Below are 20,527 nucleotides of genomic sequence, written 5' to 3'. Positions count from 1 at the left end.
GAAGCAGTGGCACAGCAGCCTGGGTGCTGAACATCGCTTCTCTTTAAAGGTCTCGGTTCACCTTACTAGGGACCTATAATTGCTGGGGAACTCCTGAAGCAGAGCTGGGTTCCAGCCACCACATGGCACCCTCAAAGTATCCACATGGATCAAGTAATTCCACAGGACAATTCTCAGCTACCTACTCCTCCCTGGACCCACAGTAATAACTCCCCATAAAGGCAAATGTCCCACCTCCCCTTCCCTCCCACAATTACCGTGTATCAAGCCTAATTTCTTCTCTCTGCTTCCTTCCCATATTCTGCCCCAGCTTCCATGTCTCATCTTCAGTAACTTCTACTGATGGACAGTCCTGTCATCACCAACCTTTTGAAAAATAAAAGCTCCATACAGCTATATCACAAGCTACCAAAGATCCTGCATTGCATCCATGCAAAACTTAGGGAGCAGCATCACAAGAGCTGATCCACGCACTGGAAACAGCCGCCTATCTGCGTATCAGCAGGCTCAGGGCTGCCACTGCTATTGCTGCACTGCGTTGACCTGTGCCACTGCTCTGGCCAAATCACTCGGTTCAACAGATTATCCACAGTAGCCACACAGCTGGCAAGTCTTACCAAGTGATGGCGTAGCACCAGGGTGACAGGCTGCATGGGAGATGAGGCCAGATAAATATGTAACAGCTGAGACTGGGGGTAACTTGGAAACAAAGTCCGCCTCAGCATTGCAGTGATGAGAAGCTGCGGAAGCTCTAGAAAAAAAGGTCCTTCTGACTTGCCTAAAACCCCCTAAATCCTTCTCTGCTGAAGCCTAAAATAAAGAAGAACAAGAAAGTGGGTTCCTTATAGCAGAAAGCAAGAGACAAAATTCCCCTCAGAAGAAGCGCAGTATTTTCCACACTGGTCGTTGTCTTATGGAAAGATATCTGAGACACTTCATTAGTCACTGCCTGCAGTTTGCCTCCTTAAACATGTCCCCAAAGCAGTAGAGACCAAAAATAAAATGAGAAAAGAGGAATCTCTCTATCTCCTCAAAAATGTGGAGTGGCAGTTAACTGGAATGGCAGTTTAGATACCACGCAAAGCATTTTCTTTGTATATTTTATGAGCCAAACCCTGACCTCTTCTCCACTGCTACTTTCATCGCAAATAACTCCTTTAGAACAGGGGCCAGGTTCAGAACTGCACTACTAAAAAAGCCCAGAAGTAGTTTTCTTCAAACAGGTGTCTTCACTAGTAAGTCCAAATCCTGAAAATGATTTAATCTGCCAGTTCTCACTGGAGCTTCCCTCACGAGTTCGGAGATGCGTTGGTAAAGAAGCACACATGCTGAAAACTAGGCTGGATGTGAGTACTCAAGGTCCTACCAACTCTGCCCCTAAAGGGAACTGCAAGCCTTCGCTGTCAGGGTCAACAGAGACCACTGGGAGGAGACAGAAGAATGGAGAGAGGAGGGATGGAAGATGGTACCGCAGTGCCTAAAATATTTCTTTGCAAATCTGACTTGTATTTTATTAAAATGTTAAGAACCAATAAGGTACAGGACAGGTATTGCCCTTCCAAATCTCTTCTAGACCCTAGTCTGCACATACAGCAGCCACCCATACATGAGATAAACAAAAGTGCCAAGTGAAGTATGGACAAAGGCTCAGTATCTTTTCTGAGCTCTGACAAATGGCAAAACCACTACATGAGAGTCTTCTAAGCTCACTGGCATTCTGTGGTTCTTATCTTTCACACACTCATCACTTCAAAATCAAGGAATAAATTGGACCTGCCCTTCCAGCTCTGGCAAAAACTGTATGTGAGAATCAGAATTGTTTAGGCTGGAAAAGACCCTTAAGATCATCGAGTCCAACCATTTACCCAGTACTGCCAAGTCCACCACTAAACCATGTCTCTAAAAACCACATCTACATGTCTTATAAATACCTCCAGGGATGGTGACTCTAACATTTCCCTAAGCAACCTGTTCCAATGCTTGACAACCTTTTCAGTAAAGAAATTTTCCCAATGCCCAATCTAAATCTCCCATGGTGCAACTTCAGGTTGTTTCCTCTTGTCCTATCACTTGTTACTTGGGAGAGGAGACTGACCCCCAGCTCACTATGACCTCCTTTCAGGTAGTTGTAGAGAGCAAAAAGGTCTCCCTTCAGCCTCCTTTTCTCCAGGCTAAACAACCCCAGCTCCTTCAGGTGCTCCTCACAAGACTTGTGCTTCAGACCCTTCAGCAGCTCTGTTGCCTTTCTCTGGACATGTTTGAGCACCTCAATGCCTTTCCTGTTGTGAGGGGCCCAAAATTTGACACAGGACTTGAGGTGTTGCCTTGCCAGTGCCAAGTGCAGGGAGACAATCCCTGTCCCGGTCCTGCTGGCTCCACTATTTCTGACACAAGCCAAAATGCCATTGGCCTTCTTGGCCACCTGGGCACATGCTGGCTCATGTCCAACTGCTGTTGACCAGCACACCCAGGCCCTTTTCTGCCAGGAAGCTTTCCAGCTGCTCTGTCCTGGGCCTGTAGCGCTGCCTAGGGTTGTTGTGACCCAAGTGCAGGACCTGGCACTTGACCTTGTTGAACCCCGTACCTGACTGGCCTCAGCCCATCAATCCAGCCTGTTCAGACCGCCCCTGCAGCGCCTTCCTAACCTCCCGCAGATCAACACTCCACCCCAGCCTGGCGTCATCTGCGAACTGAGAGAAGGGGTCTCCAGAGCCAATCAGGCCCATCAGAGCAGCCAGATGGTTTGGCAAGGGGAAAGCAAGGTTAATTCATCTGTCCTGGCAATCAACCCATGGTCAGCTCTTGCTTGGCCATCCCTCCCTGTGACTGACGGAAGGAGAAAGCCTGTCGAGCCAAGCCAGGCTGCAGAACACGCTGGCGGAGCTGAGAGGCAGCTGCCCGCCCCGTGCTTCCCCGGGTTATGGGGCGGCTGTCTCTGTCCCTGCCGGCGCCCGCAGGCCGTGCCCCGGCCGTGCCCAGCAGCTGCAGCCCCAGGGCCGCTCGCAGCAGCCCAGGCCACGCCGGTGTCCCCGGGCCGAGCCAGCCGGGCCGGGCCAGCCGGGCCGAGCCAGCCGGGCCAGCCGGGCTGCGCGCCGGGAGCGGCCCGTCCAGGAGCGGTGGGATGGCGGCCCGGCCGCGCCCGCGCCCTCTGCCGGCCGCCGCCCGCAGCGCCACCGCAGCCCCCGCCGCCCTCGGCACCACGTCCCGGGACGCCGCCGCGCCACTTCCAATGCTGGAACGGGATGCTGGGGTCGGGGCGCCTCAGTTCAGGCGCCACGAGTGTACTCTGGACACGGCACAGCAGTGACCTGTTAACGCCACCGCCTCCTGCCAAGCCTCCCTGCCTCCTCTCTGCGCCAGGAGCACTCTGCAGGCAGACAGATTCCTTCTGCCTGGATTCCCCTTTCAGAAGGGGAGCAGCCCCAGCTGTACCAGAGCAAAGGGCTTTGTACATCCAGCCGCTGCAGGTTCCTGGCTTTTGTCATCAAATCTTCATCGTGGGTACTCATCAAGCCCCAAATCAGTGTGATTTGCTAAACCACAAGGCCTAGAGTTCACTTGAAGAGCAAACATCCTGCCGTCCGACCAAGTCTGTTCACTTTGGTATGACAGCCTTCACCAACACGAAGACTGAGCCTCTATTTAGGCACCTACAATGCTCTCAGTGCTCTGCAACCTCAAAATAGGATCCAAGGAGCTTCCAGAAGGAAAACAGGGCAACAAACATTGCAAAGAGGGCAAGGGAAATAGTGATGTGGTAAGCTAACACATTAATTGATCAGCTACAAATTTCTGGGGTGGCAGGAACCTGTACAGGTGCACAGCACTCCCCACAGCTGGCAAGTCATGGTCTCTGCACAACAGCATGCTGTGAGACATGTTATCAGCCTCAACACAAAAAGATTTGCCGTTTTCCTCACCACCCTTCTCCCACAGGGCAACCTGTAATTCCCAGATGCAGCTAACAGCAGTCAGTTATCTGGAAATGACTAGTTGCAGTTTCAGGCTATGATAGATGGCACTCACTGGTAATCCTTCCCTCCCTCTCCCCATTAATAATCCTCCTCCCTCCAGTTACCAGAAAACACAGCAGTTCTGCCTTCTGCCTGCCCCTCTCTCCTCCCTCCAGGCTACTCCTTTGGAGAATTGGCTCCACAGCTGGATTGTAAAATAATCCAGCTGTTCCTATGACAACGTGCTGGCAGTGGGCAGAGATGACGGCAGCACACAGTGTTGGCCCATTCACTACCAACACCCAACTCTGTTTTGGTTTGGGAAGCATTTGTTTTTCTGTGCGGGCAGCTCTGCCGAGTACATTTCTGAAGGCCGGAGGGGCAGGAGGAGCCACAATCCCAGAGATGCCAAGAAAGTTGCTGGCTCTGTGATTTACCCTTGTTTTGGTTTGGCTTCTTTTTTGCCCCAGCTCCATCTGATGTGAGGATAAAAACCCCTCCAGCAATCTTGCAGCTGCACACAATCTTTGCAAGACTTGATTCAGAGCCTGATTTGAAAGGCACAGTGCAAGACTTTGCGTGTCAGGCTTCCACAGGAAAAAAAAAAAAGAAAAGTCTTGGGTAGAATCAATAGGGGCCACACTGTCTTTATTTTTATATCTTACCTGTCAGCAGAAGGTTTGCGGGGTAGAGGGAAGCAAAGGAAAAGCTTGGTCCTTGTAAAGCATTAGCCAAACACCTGGCTGGACTCACCCAGCCTCTCCAGCTCTGACAGGAGCTTGCTCATGTACTGAGGGATTTGGACAGAGGCCATTAGCAGGAGCAGAAGGACCTTCGTGTCAGGCTCAGCAAACAGAGGAGGCTCCTCAGGTACTACAGCTATTAAACCTGCTCAGCAAAGCCAGCTCCTTCAGGGTCACTGAGGTAATTCTGCACACATAGCTCGCCAACTCCAATGACAGGGTTCCCAAAGGAAAGGTCAGGAATATGCCTGACATTCATCAGGAGAGAAAGACAATTTCTCCAGGACTATTACCCTCACAAGGAAACGCAGCACAGCAAAATGCCCCCACTCGCAGCATCAGCAAAACAAGAGGCAGCACTTGCTGCTGCCTGTACATTTCACTATGCCTCCATTTTTATTCTGAAGGACTTGAGAACAGAGCAGAGTTTGTAAGACAGGTGGGACTCCGTAGCTGAATAAGTGCTAACAAACTGTTTCCTTTCCAAGCCAGGTAATTACCCACCACTACAACCACAACAGTGGCAATTTCTTACCCAGAGCTGCAACCACTGCAACGGTTGTCTGGCTGCAATGACCAGAGCTCACTCTGCTCTGCCATCAACCTGCAGAATGTCAACAGGTAGGGGGGAAGAAAGATGGTCCTCAGTGAGAAAATAAAATAAGGATAGTGGTTATGTTGCTTTTGAACAGAGACCTCCACGGGCCTCTCTGGCTACAGGACACAAACGGCCAATCAACACAAACAAGTGCAACAAAGGGATTGTATCTCAAACTACTCAGGGTTAGTTCTCTGACTTGGCATAGTGAGCAGCTGAACATAGTAGATTGTTAGGTACGAGGGAAGTCAAGAGATCAGCTTAGCTTAAACTTGTAGATGCCTCTTAGATGAGAACAAGAAAAGAAAAACAAATAGAAGCATGACTGTTTCTGGAACTGCCTTAGAAATTGCAGACCCAATTGCAGACCCAATAAAGTACCTATCACGCTGTTTGGACAGACCTTTGCAGGCTCAGGAAGCTACTCTTCCAATGCTGCACCTGGCACGTCTGTAACACTGCTGCTTCGGGGTGCCTCACCTCCTCAGCTGTCCACAGCCACTTCCAAATTGCACTCAGCATCTGCCCACTCTTCAACCATGTAAAAGTTCTGGCCATCAGAGATAGTAGCAGCAACAAGTCAGTGCTGAGTTCAGAAGTCTTCTTAATCCCAGCTTCCCTTCTCACCACACAGGGATTTCTGTCCTTAGCTCAAAAGATCAGAAAAAAATGTAATGTGCCATATGTTGACAGAGCTTTTCTCTTGCTATCCATTTTGCAAGGACGTAAGTAATTTAATAGCAGTGCAGAAAGTTTTGAGGTACCTTTCACCTGGGATGTATTTTCCTACATTTTTACATCCTTTAGAAATGACCCACAACTTAGACTCGCAATGCAATATTTGAATCTAAGAAGCTCAACAGCCTTCTGTCAGCCTCAGTGCCACCTGAAGATCCAGCACAGTAATTACAGCAAGACACCCCTTCTAGGATCTAGTTTCTGTCAACTGTTCAGTATTGGGCTCTCTCGCTGGCCCAAGATAGGCTTCATCTGTTATCTCTCTCAGTCCTTCCTGCAAAACACAGCTCAAAGAGTCAAAAACCAGTAAAATAAACAAAAGCAAGGCTCTTCCCCTGACTAGCACAGCCTGTGGTAGTCCAAGCCCCTTGTGTGATGTGCTTTAGTCTTCAGCACTTCTCAGAAGTGCCAGATCCCAGCCCCACAGTCCCTGCCAGATCCCACTTTACAGTCTCTCTAACTTTTTACTATTTCCTAGGGCAAAATCTGATAAGAGGTTGCCAGGGCCCTGGTCTGTATGGTGTTTACAGGAACACTCTATCCAAAGCTTCATTAGATAAACTAGACTCAGTATCAGCACATATACGTATTTGAGAGGATTAAGAGCAAGATTTCATCAAAAGGTGTTTCAGTTATCAGACAGCAGATACACAGCAAGGCAAAGGACTGAGAGCAAGTCTGGCCATGTGTCAACAACCTGTCCATTCCACGAAAAGTCTACCTGCCTACTTGGTCCTGCCCCAGGAAGCACCCTTGTGAGGCTCGGCAGTCGTGGGAAAGCAGATTGGTGAGAGGAAGGAGGGGGCAGCCTGAGAGCAGTGTCAGTGGAGACGGGAGATGGGCTCAGGTGAGTGACTAAGAAGGAGGTTTTATGGAGAGGACTAGAGGGTCTTGGCAAAGCAGACTGCTGCACTGGGGATGGACCATCAGCTCTTTGGTTGTGATTGAGCCAGAAATTGACTTTAGTTAAGCTTTCAATGCCACCTAACCTAATAACTAAGCTTAGAGAAAAATTAGTGAGATAGGTAGATATTTGCCTCATGAATAATGAGGTGGGTTCGAAGCTGTCTGGATCACCACATTCAAAGGCAGTCAGCAGCACAAAGCCCAAGTGACAACCAGTGGACTCTAGTGGCATCTCTTAAGGGTCAGTACTCTGTGATGCCCTTAATAACATCCTGGAATGGTGTGACAAAGCTTACAGACAGCAAATTAATGCACAACACCAAATCGGGGGTAGTGTCTGACATGCATTGAGACCAGCGCTACCACTTGGAGGAATCCAAATAGGCTGGAGTAATGGCTGATAACAATTTCATGAAAAAAATAACCAAATGCAAAGTCCCTCACCTGGGAGAGAATAACTCCATAAAACAGTACTGGGTGCCACCTGGCTGAGGAGCCACTTCACTGAAAAAGTGTTTGGCATTTGTAAAAAGTTTGGGAAAGCAGCGAGGAAATACTAACTCTTCAGAACATGTCCCCAGGATCGTGATTGTTTACCGAAAGACTGATCAAATACTGGATTAAGTTGCCCAGAAGTGTTGTAGAACCTCCATTCCCAAGGATATCCAAAATCCAACTGGGCAACAGAGTGAGCAACACACTGGTGTTGGACCTGCTTTAAGCCGATGGCTGGAGTAATGACCTCTCGGATCAGAGCACCCTGATTCAATACTCCTCAATCTGCACTAGCCGCTTCTGCTTTTCTCCCCCAGAGTTCAGCTTCCCCGAGACCAGCAGGGAGCAGTGAAAGGCGAGGAATGAAGACTTAACCCACAAGACCAGCAGCATTCCTGCAGGGCTGCACACACATGCCGGGACCGCCCAGGGCTGGAGTTCTGAATGCCCAGCCCAGGGAAGCGGGAAAGGGCCCCGGCCAGCAGCCGGCCCAGACCGGGCATTGCGGTATGCGGCCCCCGGGCGCGGGGCACGGCCGGGAGCGCCGGCGGGGAGCGGGAGCTGCGGCGGGGCCGCGGGAGACGAGCAGGCGGCGGGGAGCGCGGGTGGCGACTCTCGCGGGACCTGGCCGAGGCACGGAGAGGCCGGGGGCGTTTTCTACAGCCGGGGCTCGGGCGGAGGGGCTGCCCAGCTGGCTGCACCCACGGGTGCCAGCCCACGAGCCTGATCCCCAGAACTCCCGAGATCTTCCCGATATTGCTGCTGTCAGCGTTGGATGTTGCATATTGCTGCAAGCGTCTGGGGCTTCAGGGTTCGTATTGCCCAACTCTCCTCCTTGATCTCGAGATATAAACACATGCTTAACAAAAACCGAAATTTAAATTCTTACATAACCACATGACTCCAGGCACTGGGATGATGAAAGCATCAAGTAGCATCAAGACTCTTCCACTGACAACGGACCTGCCAAAACCCAGGAGACAGGGGCCGTTTTACTGGTCAGCTTTGCTACAGCTCAGGGTAGTGCAAATGAGCACCAAGGCCATAAAGACATTTGCACACTGCTGTCAGTTCCAGTATAAATTATAGCATGTTGATTTAAACTGTAGAACTTTATCCACAAATGACACCTATGAAAAATCAGACACAGGGCAAAAAGAAACCCCAGCAAATGGATGTCTTGGGACCCCAAAAATCTGGGTTTAGAGATGGCTGAGCTTAGAAGTGCTGCCTCAGGGATCTGACTCTGGGGTGGATGACTATGACTGGGGTGATTTCAGGCATTCCCATCTAAGTCTCTCCATCCTGCTCTCCTGTCCTGGGTTAACACATCAGTTCCAGGGGAGGCAGAAGAAGAATGGGAACATGAGTCCTTGTCACTGGGTATCAGGGAGCTCTGCACAAGCCCCTTTCCTCAGCCGCCTGGTTACCTAATAGCTCTGGGCATGGGCAAGGGTACAGCACAGGCTGTTACCCAGGAGAGCTAGCAACCATATACACAGCAAAGATAATATTTTAAACTGCTAGTTAGATCTGTCAGAACATGTCATCCAGATCTTAGAGATGCTCATACATATACATAGAGACATTTCATACATCTGGAGTAGTTCCTTGCCACAAACCCTGTGTGTTACCACTCAGCTGCTTTCACACACCACCAGGGCATTACTCAGCTCTCTGTGACCCAACTGATCCTGCCATTCATATCCTCAGTGCATCGGCAAAAGCTGGAAGGGGTCTCTGAAGGCTACCCTTCGATCCCTGCTCAAAGCAGGGTCAGTTAGAGTGGGTGGCTCAGGGCCTCAGCCCTCAGTTTGATTACTTCCAGTTCTGGAGGTTCTACAGCCTCTCCAGGCAACATGCTCCAGTGTTTGACCACTTTCATGGTAAAACATAACGATTTTAGTGCATGATCTGAAGAGTGAACCCTCCAAACTGAACTTAGGCAAACCACTTAGATCCTGGATATGCTGTTCCACTGGAGTTTATACAGTTCTGTCAACTACAGCACTTTACTGGTTCTGCAGCAACTTCGGCTGGAGATTCAGAGCAGCTTAACTCTCCCACATAAATACATTTTTTGTGCCAGTGTAACTTCCTAAGCCATTTAATTGAGAGGTCATACAAATAACTGTGTAGAAGCCAAGAACGAAACAGAATGACATGGATGAGAGCAGACAAGATAGCAGGACCACACATGAAGATTGACTTAAGATATCCTGAAACTGTAGCTTCTCTACAATAATACAATATTGGCCTTTGCAAGGGACAAAGTTTTCCAAAATTTGGAGAATGAGCTCCCTAAGGACTAAGGACCCTTCAGTACCTGCCCATTCAGACTGCAAGCTGTGCTGCTTACACCTGTAGCACAAACACACTGCAACACAAAATCCACTGGGGAGGGGAGAGGGGAACAAAGCACACATTTGTGTATTAGTCACTTTTGAGGTTAATGCAAAAGTGCTCAGATGCTGCTTTGAATGGTTCATGGTAAGCTGCAAACTAGAACAGAACACTTCAATCATTAGTACCAATAAGGAGCTCCAAGATCCTCAGGTGGAAATCATTATATAATAAATATTTTGTTCTCATACACACAAATGATTATTTCAGTGCATAGTGTATCTTAAAAGGAAATACAAACCTTTGCTTAAGAGTCAGAGCTAGTCTTTACCACATTCTGTGCCTGATCACCTGCAGGGCACAAGCTGTCATGCAATATCCAGTAATTAAGCTATATTTATTACAAGATTGGAAGCTGTGAGGTCATTCCCTGTGCTACTACACGTGCCTTAAGTTAGCTGTGATAATCATTCTCACATGCACCCAACAGTCTAGGCCTTCAGCCACAGTTAATGTCTGATGATAAAACAGCAAGTAACAAAGCGGCACAGAGTGGAAAAATATTGCTGACTTTGGTCATACAGTGATTTGGAAAAAAGAGATTTTTCTCGGTTTGACTGCATGGAGTTACACTCTATTCCATACATCCAGCAGATGGAATAGGTTGTCATTTTTATTGCAAACACAGAAGTATCACCATTCCAGAACCATCTTATTGGTTCCAGAACCATCCTTACCTACTCTATAAGGAAGAAGAATATAAGTTGCATTTATTTTTGGCATGAAAATACTTGCATGGTAAAATCCTTCTCAAATTATAGGTTCTGAAAGATATAAAGAAAAAACAACCAGTTCTGGAGTGATAAAGCTTTCTTAGCAAATCTTGACTTATGTTAAAGACATACGACTATATGGCAGGTTTACGAAGAAGCCATGTTAATACTATTCTGGTGTAACAAGCAAGAGTCTTGCATTCCTGTAGTGCCTTTCTGCAATAAGGACTAAAGCAACAACAAAAGGAATTTCATTAGGTCTTGACTAAATGTGTTGGGACTAAGATCCAGTGAAGCATTTGCCCTTGGAACCTAAAGGTATGTAGAGTATGGATAAAACTTCTCAAATAAATGTTCCTAATCAGGATCATCCCTTCTGAGGGATGAGGGGTACGTAGCTCATGTGACTATTATTCTGTGGTTCTTAAAGTGTGGAAACCACACCATCAGCTTGCCATGCCCCTTGACTTAGCTTCCAGACAGAAACAAAGCTCTTGAAAATAAGCAACCAGGTAGAATTACATGTTTCCTTGTATATTATTTCACCATGTTTGCCACCAATTACAGCTACATATCTGTCACTCAGTGAAAAACATCCATCAATTTTCCTTTAAATCCCTCGCCATATTTAGGATGATTTGGAGATAATTTATCAAACACTGCAGTCATCGGGATTCCTTCTAGAGCACTGAACATGTTACACAACCCTTACAGCAAGGTAAATCCTCTAACCTGCTTGTTTATAGCCTGACACAGGCAGCATCTACAATGCCAAGTGAAGCTGGCCCAGGAACAGTTCTGTGGTGGAATGGCTGTGCAGTCATTCACCACATCCACAGCACCTGGCCAGTGGTCACCTCCAAACTACACGTGGTCTTAAATAAGTATTACTTCAGGAGTGTTATTTCAAACACACAGATTTTAATAAAAGAGAGCTTGTGCTGTAGCCCAGAGGGATGATTTACAGTATGAAGCTAAAAGAGTTATTAACGGGATGGATTGTATCTTTGATTAAGGGAGCTTTGTGGGTATTCATTGTAATTATTATTGTGTTACTTATGTTCTTTTGCCTCCTACCTTGCTGCAAAAAGGCTACTGGGAATGCCCTTTTAATAAATACAGAAGGGGGAGTTGTGGGATATGCCCAGCCACTGCCCTGGAGGGATGTCTGCTGAGATAAGAGATTTTGCAATCACCCAGCAGGACTCCCTGGAAAGGACTTTTGAGTCATGGTGAGGAAAAGTAGACCCACAATCCTTTGGGAGACCCTATGCAGATCATTCTGTAACCCATTGGTCTGTCCCAGACCCTCTGTAACCCATTGGTCCCCTTGCTGATCCCCTGTATCCCTATAAAAGAAGACCAGTTCGCCTCTGTAGAAGAGAGCTCGTCACTGGCCTTCCCTTTGCCGGAGGGAACCCCCAATAAAGCTACCTTCCTGCAGAACCAGCCATACGGGTCTTCTCGTCTCTCTCTCTGGTCTGGTTTGGCCTTAGAGGCAGCCCTGCAGAGCTGAGCTGAAATCACGAGCTGATAATCACTAAAGAGCTGATAGCTTCTGCAAGGGCTCCTCTGCCAGCAGCTGAGAGGAAGATACCAGACTTCGGGCAGGCGATTCCTTTCGGGACCATCTCCCCGGACCGGTCATATCTTCCTGGGTCGCAGCCACGGACCCCATCACCAGCTGTAATAAGTTATCATATGCCAAAGCACAGAGATGTGTTTGACAGTGTGAAACCTGCTGGGATATTGCTGGATCACCCTGTAGAGTGGGGGAGGCCCAGTCTCGCAGAGTCTTGCTCATTGGACACATGCTACCCTCTGAACTACGCCCAACCACCACCTTGGGGGTTGCTGGTTGACATATGCCAAGACTGTTTCAGAAAACCAGAATTATTACTGTGTAGGAAAGCACAGTGGAAAAGCAGGAGTCAAATGCTCAAGCTTGATTCCTACCCTCTTTGATTTAGCAGCACAGGCACAGCCAAGGAACCCAAGCTTGCAGCACCTGGAAATTGCTAACAAATAGCAGCAAAAAAACCATGATGGGGGAGGGAGGGGAGGAGAGGGGGCAGGGGGAAGAGGATGGGAGGATCTGAGAGTCCCATGAATAGTTAAGCTTTGAAGAACTGAATTCTTTGAAAGTCTTGGAGTGGAATCCTTATCGGTGCCGAAACCCCATTCTTGGCTTTGTATTCAATTCTTATGTAATGACAGCAAATTACTTTGGTTTATCTTCCCTGGTGTCCTCGAGGTTAGTGACACACCATCATTAGGTTACGTTACTATTTTAATTAAATTGCCATACCACATGCCTAAATGCAGTAACAGAGTTTATCCTTCTCTACCTGGCAACTGTTATTTTTCCCACAATTAGAGTTCAAATGCTCCATAGCAGGAATTTCATCACTCTCATGCTGAAGTGCCCAATATACTTCAAAGCAGTGTCAAAATAATGTTTTACTTGAAAACCCAAATACCCTTGCAATATCTGAATTCCGTGTACCTTTCAGATGATGTGCCTTAAGACTAACACTGCTGCTTCATGACCTTTGCAATACTGTTACCTATTCAGGAGAAATATTTAATTTTGTAAACAAAACCTGATAAATACTGTATTATGAGTTGCTTTCTCTTCCCTTCTTCCCTAGCATGAGAAGATTCAAGGTGGGCTATTTAAAAAGCACTCAATCCTTACCAAGTGGAAGATGTGATGCAATCAGAATTAAAATCACTCTTTTAATGTTGCAGCTGGTTGTCCATAGCCAACAGACCAAGTTCCAAAACATTTGTATAAAAGCAGAGCTCAAATATAATTAGTGAAGAAGAGCTGAAAATCTATTGTTGTGCGGACTAAAGATGCCAGGGGGTGGCAGGGGACAGGACACCACACCACAGAACAAGAGCTCCTTAATTGGAAATAATAAAGATACATTGTCCACATGCTAGTTACAGCCTTCTTTTGTTTTCCCATGATATCCTGTTGATATAATATCCAGGTCCCTTGTGAACATCCGCTGTTTCCCAATGAGAAGAATGGGTGTTGTTGGTTTCACTTCAGCACCTCACTGGGCCACCAGCCTACCTCTGCCTGGAAAGGTTACCGGAAGCAGCGCCAAAGAACAACCTTATCAGCAAAAGATCTGAACAGATAAGGTGCATAGACATATGAGATCACATCTTCTGGTAATTTAAACAAATTTCAAACACCGTTACAATATGGAAGCACAGGAAAGAGCGAAAGTTCAGCTAAATCCCTACAAACCCACATAGAAATAGTCATATTGGATGAAACCAAGCACAGATTTTGCCCCTCTCTTTTATCAGCCACAGTCTTCTGACACTACATGGCAGCAACCACTTGAAGAAAGTAGTAAGGACAAAGTGGTCAGTGTGTAGTGCTGCCTCACCACAGTATTCCCTAAGGCCCCAGAAATTTCAAAATCAGGATTTGCACAGACAAAGGGATTATTTGTGTATTTAATAGTCCTCACTAGCTTTTACCTGTGCTCATTTTCTAGACTTTTCGTCTCAAAAAAACCCCCCTTGTAGTATCCACAAAATCAGGCAAAAAGGTTTTCTGCAAGTACCCACAACATGGAATGAACGACCTTGTCAAGTCTGGTTTTATTCCATGTTTCCCCAAGTTTCGCTTATTGTATGTCATTCTTACACCGAAAGAAACCTCCCTTCACTTGGGTCTGTGAAGCTGAAGAGTTCTAGTTAACTTACCTGCTTCTGGCCTAGAAGCTGTCCCACACCTCCTAACGTTTATCTACTTCTCTGAACCTCTTACGGTGCTCTCTGTCCTTCTAAAGATCAGAACTGTACACAACATTCAAAGCACTGGCACACCATGGATTTATCCCGCGCCATAATGACACTCTCTGCTTTTATTCTCTTGCTCTTGTTCCTTACCTCCTAACACTGGATTTGCTCATTTACCAAGCCTTGAACTGAGGTTTTCACAGAACAATTATTATGCCAAGATCTTGTTACCAAGTGATAAATCAGCTTCTAGGCTGTTTCTGTATGATTGAAATGGATTGTTTACCTCCCATTTGAAACACTTTACATGTATGTACATCAAATTGTAGCACCCACTCACTTTGTATTGTGACATTTTACTACCTTTGCTCTCAGTCCATGTGCTCCAATTCAGATCCTTGTGGAACTTTGCATATTGACTCATTCTACTGAGAAATACTTTTGCTCCATCTTACAGAGACCTATCTTTAATGCAGGGTCATCTATCCACATGAAAACTTCTCTTACTCCACAGTTTCTTCAGAAGTTTTGCTCATAGATTTTGTTGAATGCTTTTTAGAAACCCAGGTAGAAAATATCAGCTGAATGTCTCTTGTCCACATGCTTTGCTGACTCCTCACAGGACTCCAAACGTGTGAGGCCAGGACTTCTCATTAGAAAGGCTCTGCCAGCTGTCATGGTACCATTTTCTCCCTGCACCCACTAGTTCACCTCTTTAAAGTTTTCACTAACTTGGCTGGTACAGAGAACAGGTTCATTTGTCAACAGCTCTCCAGAACTTTTCAGGCTGTATTTTTTTCAAATTGGCATATTGACTATCTTCCCATTCTCTGTTATCAAAGCCCTTCTAAATGCAATGTTACACAAAAACCATTAGTAAGCAGATCAGTTATTTAAGTCTTGACTTCTCTTAGAACTCTTTGATTAATATAATGCAGTCCATTTGTTCGATGCTTTTTTTTTTTCCATTTGTTTCACTACCTTTTCTACAGGCCTTCAGCTTGAAACATATCCTCTGATAAATCTTTCACAAAATAAAGTATAAGCACAGGAATATTCTTAAGTTCTTCTACAGTGAGCACAGAGCAAAACACTGATTTAATTTTTCTCCAGAACCTTATCTCCTCTGAATAATCCATTTATTTTTGACTGTCCACTGGCTCTGATAACTTTTTTGGCAGGCTTCCTGCTCTATTTCGAGAGAAAGCAGTAGAGTCAGATTTATTGTAACAAGATAGTAACAAAAAATAACAAAAAGTCAAACGGCCCGAGAACTGGCAGAGCAAGTGTTCAAGGATAAAGGTGCCTGGTCACCTGGTATGCTGCAGCCACGTTTACAGGGCAGCTCTTGTGCCGCAAATGCATTAAAAAAAAAAAAAAAAAAAAAAAAAAAAAAAAAAAAAAGGTAATCCTTTTCTTCCACCGAAGGGAGATAAAAGCCAGTTGTTTACTATCGGGGAGGGGGGTGGGGGTGGGTGTGGGTGGGTGTTTTTTTGGTTTGGTTTTATGTTAAGCCAAATTGTATCACCTTTGATTTTCCACCATCACGGATCAATTCTTCCAGCTCAGAGCTGACTATGGAGATTTCGAGGTGGAGGGGCAATGTCACGGAAGCCTAGCTAGGGACAGCGAGAACTCCAAACCGCGAGGAGCCAGGCTGGGCCAAGGCAGGGACCGGTGTGCCCGGCCGCGGGGACGCTGCCGGGGAACACGGGTGCCCGTCCCGGTGCCCGTCCCGGTGCCCGTCCCGGTGCCCGTCCCGGTGCCCGTCCCGGTGCCCGTCCCGCCCTCTTTCCGGATCCTTCCCGCCGCACGCGCCCACCGCCGCCACGGGAAGCGCGGTGCCGCCGCCTTGCCATATATGGGCACGGCCGGAAGCGCGCGCGTCACGGCGCTGGCTCGCGGCGTCCCCGCGGGGAGCGGGGCGTCACGTCACGGCCCCGGCGCGCCCGCGCGCGGCGCCCCGGCAACCAAACAGTAAACACGGGCGCGCGCAGGCGCGGCGGGGCGGGGCGGGGCGCGCGGCGGGGCCGGGCTGCGCTGTGCCCGCCGTGAGGGCCCCGCGGGGCCGCCGCGGGAGCCTCGCGCTGATCTCAGGTACCGGCAGCGGCCGCCCTGCCGCGGCCCGGGGGCACGAGCGCCGCAGGCGGGGGGGATGGTGTGCACAGGAGCGAGTCGGGACTGCGGCTGCTGTCAGCACCGCGGCAGCCCTGGATCCGCAGCACCCTCCTGTACCCGGGCAGGAGGTACTGCTGTGCTGGCAGCCCTTCTTTATTCTACCATAAACGCGTTTAAGGATCTTCACGTTGTTTTACAGCTCTACTTTCTGTAATTCGTAGCAACAATCCCACTGTGCCTTGCGTTGTGTTGCAGTTGCATTTCTAAGAATTAATTACACTACTGCCCTCAGAGGGATCAGGAGCGCAGGAGGCGTCAGAAATAACACGAGCGTTACCTACGTGTCTTATCTCGTCCCATTGTTGTGTTTCACAAAGGTCTGTGCCGGTATCTGTGTGATGTATCAGATACAGCTTGTAATTGAAGCACATGCTTATAACCCATTGCAGGCAGAGATTGCTGCATTATTCCTCAGCTGAAGATAGTGGCAAGATTCCCACTGTTTTAAGTGCAACTTTACTACATAATTCTCAAATGCTAGGAAGCAGATAAATCACATTTATGACACACCATAAATTTCATGTAGCACATCCTGAATTCTGGGTTGTTTGTGACAGAAGGCAAGGAGTAAGGCTGGACCCTGGAGTTAGGCATAATGTGTCTCATGTAGATGATGATGACCCCTGAAGATGACATCTTTGCGTAATAAATGCAAAAGCTGACACTTAGATGTGGCACTTGCTATCACTGCTGTTAAAAAGACAAGCCTTGGTTAGGCTGCAGGACTGCTGTCTCTCTGCATTGAGCTCTAGATTTTGCTTTAGCCTGTGCAGTGATCGTGAGAGATGATGCGACCAGGATCACTCCACCTACTATGAGGGAACTGTGTGATATTTTTGAACTTCGTGGACCCCTGTTCCTTTCTGCCTCTGCTGAATGCCTGGTGATTTTCAGCAGCATGCATGGGCTCCCAGAGACCTGAGTTCTTCAGCTCTGAACTCGATGGTCTTTCAGCAAGACAGCACATTGTGATTCCATATTTACTGACTTCACAGGGTTACCTGTCACTAAGTCTGACTCTCTTGCAGCATCACCTACCACCTACATGACTGCTTCATGGTTCAGTGCTACTATGCATTTGCTGCACCTGGGTGTTGCCCGTGTAAACTCAAGTGGCAGCATGAAAGTAGCTCCTTTTCAGTAGCAAGTGGGATTACTCTTCATCACTTGTCAGCTCTGCCTACAGATTAATGTTGAAAGATGGGAAACTGCCCTTGTAATATTTGCTTTTGCACAGGGCAGGCCTTGCTGAGCAAGTCATGGAGCTGCAATACTCATTACTGAGATGAGGTAGATCCTCTGTGTGTGTTCTGATTAGTGAAGGGGTGAAAAAAGTAGAGCCTGCTGCATTGACCAGGAAATGTGGACTTACAGAAACCCAACCCTGAATGCCAGCCTACAGAGATTCCCTGAGAGCATGGTGTCAAGATAGCCTTCAGCTGGACACACATGCCAGCACAGGTGGTATCTTTGCTTTCACCTTGAGAAAGGAGTTCTCAAATTGGAGTGACAGGGCTGGAGACTGTCAGGGGGGCCTTGCTACTCTCAGGGGACTCTTCATGTGTAGCCATTAGGGAGTGAGCAGACTACTGCTCTGCACGCAGGGGTAACCTGGCCCAGCTGCTGTCCTGCCAGCAGAGCACATTTCACTGCGCAAACAGCAGGGGGAACAGAGGGTAGCAGCCCCTCTAAACTAACTCAGCAGGAGAGGCCACATTTACAGAGACCCCAAGGAGGCAGCACATTCCTAGAATGTGTGTGTGTCATTTGCCAAAACTCGTTCATTCAAGGACTGAGCTGGCTTTAATAGAAGCTGAAAGGCCAGTGGTTTGCCTTATACCACTCAGCCCAAATTGAGGAGTGCACGAGCCTTTCTGCTCCCCTCATGTCCCAAAGAAGATAGGCCATAGGTACTGCTGGAGGAACCAGACCACATCCAGGGGCACCCAGAGCCAGGGTGCACACCCCCTTCTCAGCAGGGGGAAGGAAGCTGGACTGTTACGGACATGGAAATGATCATGTGGGCCCCAGCCTAGAGGTGGCCTTCCTGATTCAGAGGCACAGATTCACCTGCCTTTTCACCACCTTTCCAGCAAGGCCTCCAGACAGTTGGTGAAAGGCCACAGTAGGTGACACACAGACACAGAGTGGGACCAGACCCAGACAGATCAGCTGGGGAAGGCCATAAGGAGTGACCCTGCTGCCTACCAGCATGGGTGTAACCACAGCCAGCCCTGACTAACACCAGGACAAGGACAGGGCTGGCCTAAATGGTATTCCCACCCTGATGCACCCTAAACCTCGGGCAGATTGCAGTTGTCTGCAGTTTATAAAGCCCAGCCAAAATTAGAGGCTAGGGAACCCCTTTGAGGTCGCAGGGAAGCAAGTGCAAAAGGTAACACAAGGACAGCTCCAGCAGTCAACTTAAATGTTTTTATTGACAATGTCTCTGAACAATAATAAGCAAACAATGCTTAAGGTTTCATCCAAATTCACTTTCCACATGTCAAAAAAGACCTCAAGGTAGAAAAAAATAAAATAAAAATATAAATATCTGAGAATCCGTCTTAATAAATAAATTAAAAACACAATAAAAACGTTTTCATGGAAAACTTATGTCAGAACATTCAGACCACCTCAACAATGCATGATCAGTAAAGTTACAATGAACATCAATGTAGAACTACAGTACATGGATATAGCTATTTATCTACCTACTAGAAAATAAAATAGAGTCTCTTTCCCCCCACGTAAGATGGGTCATTGCTAAGTCATCAGAACACGATATTGCCAGGAACACAGTAGTTATTGTTAATCAGCTGCACTAGATACGAGTTGGAGATACCCAGCACCAGGTTAAATTCCAATCATTTAAAACCAAGAGATTAATTAGTTAATGCTAGTGATACTAAGGAGGGGAGGGAGTCACCTACCCAGCCATGTGGGACATGCTACAGACTACCAGCTCTCATGGATGGGCCACTGGGGACAAGACAAACTCCATGCGATTTGCTACATCTCTGGAAGAGGTAAGAGACCTCGGTGCATGACGCTCTGCCAGGCCCCGGGGCACCAGGCCAGACAGGGGGTGGCGGTGGCAGGACCCTCCCCAGGCCTGGGGAGCCCCATGGGGCACAGCTGCAAGTCCGTGGGGGTGCATGGGCAGGGGAGGGGGCCCAGCAGGTCAGTCAATGCTGGAGCCCTTCACAAGGCCAGGAGGGTGGGGGAGCTGAGGGAGTCAGACGAGGGCTCATTGCTGCTGCTGCCCTTCCGGTGCGCAGCAGCGCAGCTGGGGAAGGCGTCTGCCTCGGGGTAGGTGAAGACGAAGGTGGAGGTGTAGGTGCTGGGACACGGAGTGCAGGTCACCACAGGGGTGCAGAGGGGCTCCAGCTCTCCGCTGGTCCCGGCAGTCAGCGACTCCCAGTCCGAGGGGTAGAAGGAGGAGGCCCCAGGCAGGTCCATGTCGGGCACAGAGCGGGAGGCCTCCCGCGGCCCCGTGGAGAAGAGCAGCTCGTCGAAGGGCTCAGCCTTGAGCTCCAGCCCGCTGCTGCTGGCCTCCTTGGGCGGCACGGCCGACGGCGCTTCAGGCATCAGCGGCAGAGCAAAGGCAGCCTCCTCGGTCATGGGGGGGCTGGGGGTGCCCAGGTCCAGCGCGGTGGCAGCACTGGCAGCTGCCAGCTCCTCGGAGAAGCACAACTCCTCGGGCATCTTGCAGGCGGGCCGGTGGGCCGCCAGGATAAACTCCAGCTTCTCCTTCTCCTTCAGCAGGTTAGCAATCTCCGCCTGCAGCGCGGACTTCTCCTCCTCCAGCTGATCGGTCTCCTGCAGACAGAGTAGGCTGTCAGCCAGGGCCGGCGTCACTCCCAGCTGGAGTCCCCTTCCTCCTGCCACCGCCGCCCCGGGTACTCCCTCTTCCCCCGCCACCTCCCGGGCAGCACTTACCGCCTGCAGCGTGTCCGTGAGCTCCCGCCGCCGGTTGCGGCACTTGGCCGCTGCCATCTTGTTCCGTTCCCGGCGGATCCTTCTCTTTTC

The 20,527-nt window shown here is 48.6% G+C and overlaps 1 protein-coding gene across 1 annotated transcript in view; it reads right to left on the bottom strand.

The window, feature by feature from the left end:
- Positions 1-18,914: 18,914 nt before the first annotated feature.
- FOS (Fos proto-oncogene, AP-1 transcription factor subunit) overlaps positions 18,915-20,527 on the bottom strand; it is a 2,489-nt gene continuing 876 nt past the window's right edge. Inside the window, exons 2-3 of the mRNA XM_082283468.1 lie at positions 20,438-20,521; positions 18,915-20,317 (exon numbers count right to left, since the gene is read on the bottom strand). Coding sequence (XP_082139594.1) covers positions 19,700-20,317; positions 20,438-20,521 — 702 coding nt within the window. The 3' untranslated portion in view covers positions 18,915-19,699. The remainder of the gene's footprint in view (positions 20,318-20,437; positions 20,522-20,527) is intronic.

Source organism: Coloeus monedula (assembly GCF_965178545.1).
Source record: "Coloeus monedula genome assembly, chromosome: 6".
NCBI lineage: Eukaryota > Metazoa > Chordata > Aves > Passeriformes > Corvidae > Coloeus > Coloeus monedula.
The sequence above is the reverse complement of the archived record's forward strand: the minus strand, read 5'-3'. Positions and strand labels throughout refer to the sequence as shown.